We start from the raw sequence: 1339 nt of genomic DNA, 5'->3' as shown, positions 1-1339 counted from the left end.
GCTTAAAAAGAACACCACCTGCCCCTAACATCACTCTGGTGCACCAGTTACATTCCCCAAGCTCCCTGTACACAAGTCGGTCCTTGCTGGCTGGCCACAGCACAGCACAGACTGCATCAGAAGGGAATGCGGATTTGGGGAGAAGCCGGGCTAAAAAGCAAGGGGATCTAAGAGCTGTGGCAGCCGCCCCGGGAGAGCTCACTGCCCTGTAAACTGAACCGCTGCCCTGTCCTTCCCTTTGCAGGGTGATGAAGTGCTCCGGCGGGAAGGCTTTCTGCAGATTCGAGTAAACATTTCTCCCGGGGAATTTATCAGCTGAAGTCCCCACACTGCGTCTAAGGGCGTTTCAAAGACAAGAGGCAGAGAACCACCTCACTGCCTAAAGGAGTTTGCCACCCCTTTATTGCTACATATGCTCCCGGGAGCTCGGAAATCAGGGTTCCCGTCGCACGTTCTTGTAGTTCCTACAAAGTTTAACAGAAAACGCGACAACTTTGAAGCCACCGCCAAGGGGAGGGAGCGTGTTGGATTCCCGAGGAGCAGGAATTACACGTTTCTTAATAAACACGTACACGATCATAAACAGCGTGAAAATCACTCCCTTCGTTATGATCATAGAGTTCACCGAAATCAGATTTGACTGGAAACCATAAAGAAAGAATTCTAAAAGCTGAGGAAAAAAGAAGAAATAGCATTTAAAAAATTCGTTCTCAGGTGCGAGCCAGAAGTGTATTATTGGGCTGTTTACACTAAGAGGAGTCGTTAACGTATACTTTTTATCTCTAAATAATCGTAGCCACAATATTCGGGAAGAAATCCCTACAGCATGTATGAAAATCATTATTATTTTTTACAGTTTCAAGGGAAGACTAATCACTCTCAGGAGAACAATTTCCACACTCTTCCCTCAGACCTTCTGATGGTGGGTACCAGGGACTCCTTCAGCTCAAACAAACCCTATGAGTGAAGCCAAGTCTGATTTTAGTATGATTTTAAACGCCCCTGGGAAGGTGACAAAGTGTTTCCAGACACAGCGGGACGTGGTCTGAGCGAGCCACACACTCTCACGGGACAGGTCGCTCGCCCGCCCTGGGGACGCTGCTCCTGAGGAAAACTTAGAATTTTAGAATTTTTAAAAAAGAGTGGTTTCCATTCAGAAAAGATTGTGACATTTCCTCCTAATTCTGAGAGAGGGAAGAAAGTATTTACTTCAGCTACTGCCCTGACATTAGAAGCAGAAGCTAAAAATAGGCAAAGACCCGCCCCGGGCGCTCCACGCTCTGAGGGAGAGACAACTCGGACGCGCGGGGGTGGATGGGGGAGGGGTGGGGCGGGGCTG

The 1339-nt window shown here is 48.5% G+C and overlaps 1 protein-coding gene across 1 annotated transcript in view; it reads left to right on the top strand.

The window, feature by feature from the left end:
* Positions 1-412: 412 nt before the first annotated feature.
* Positions 413-1339, top strand: part of RAD51AP2 (RAD51 associated protein 2) — a 7757-nt gene continuing 6830 nt past the window's right edge. Inside the window, exon 1 of the mRNA XM_003787531.1 lies at positions 413-568. Coding sequence (XP_003787579.1) covers positions 413-568 — 156 coding nt within the window. The remainder of the gene's footprint in view (positions 569-1339) is intronic.

Source organism: Otolemur garnettii, unplaced genomic scaffold (genome assembly GCF_000181295.1).
Source record: "Otolemur garnettii isolate 467f Iridium unplaced genomic scaffold, OtoGar3 scaffold00022, whole genome shotgun sequence".
NCBI lineage: Eukaryota > Metazoa > Chordata > Mammalia > Primates > Galagidae > Otolemur > Otolemur garnettii.
This window is presented reverse-complemented; position numbering and strand designations above follow the sequence as displayed.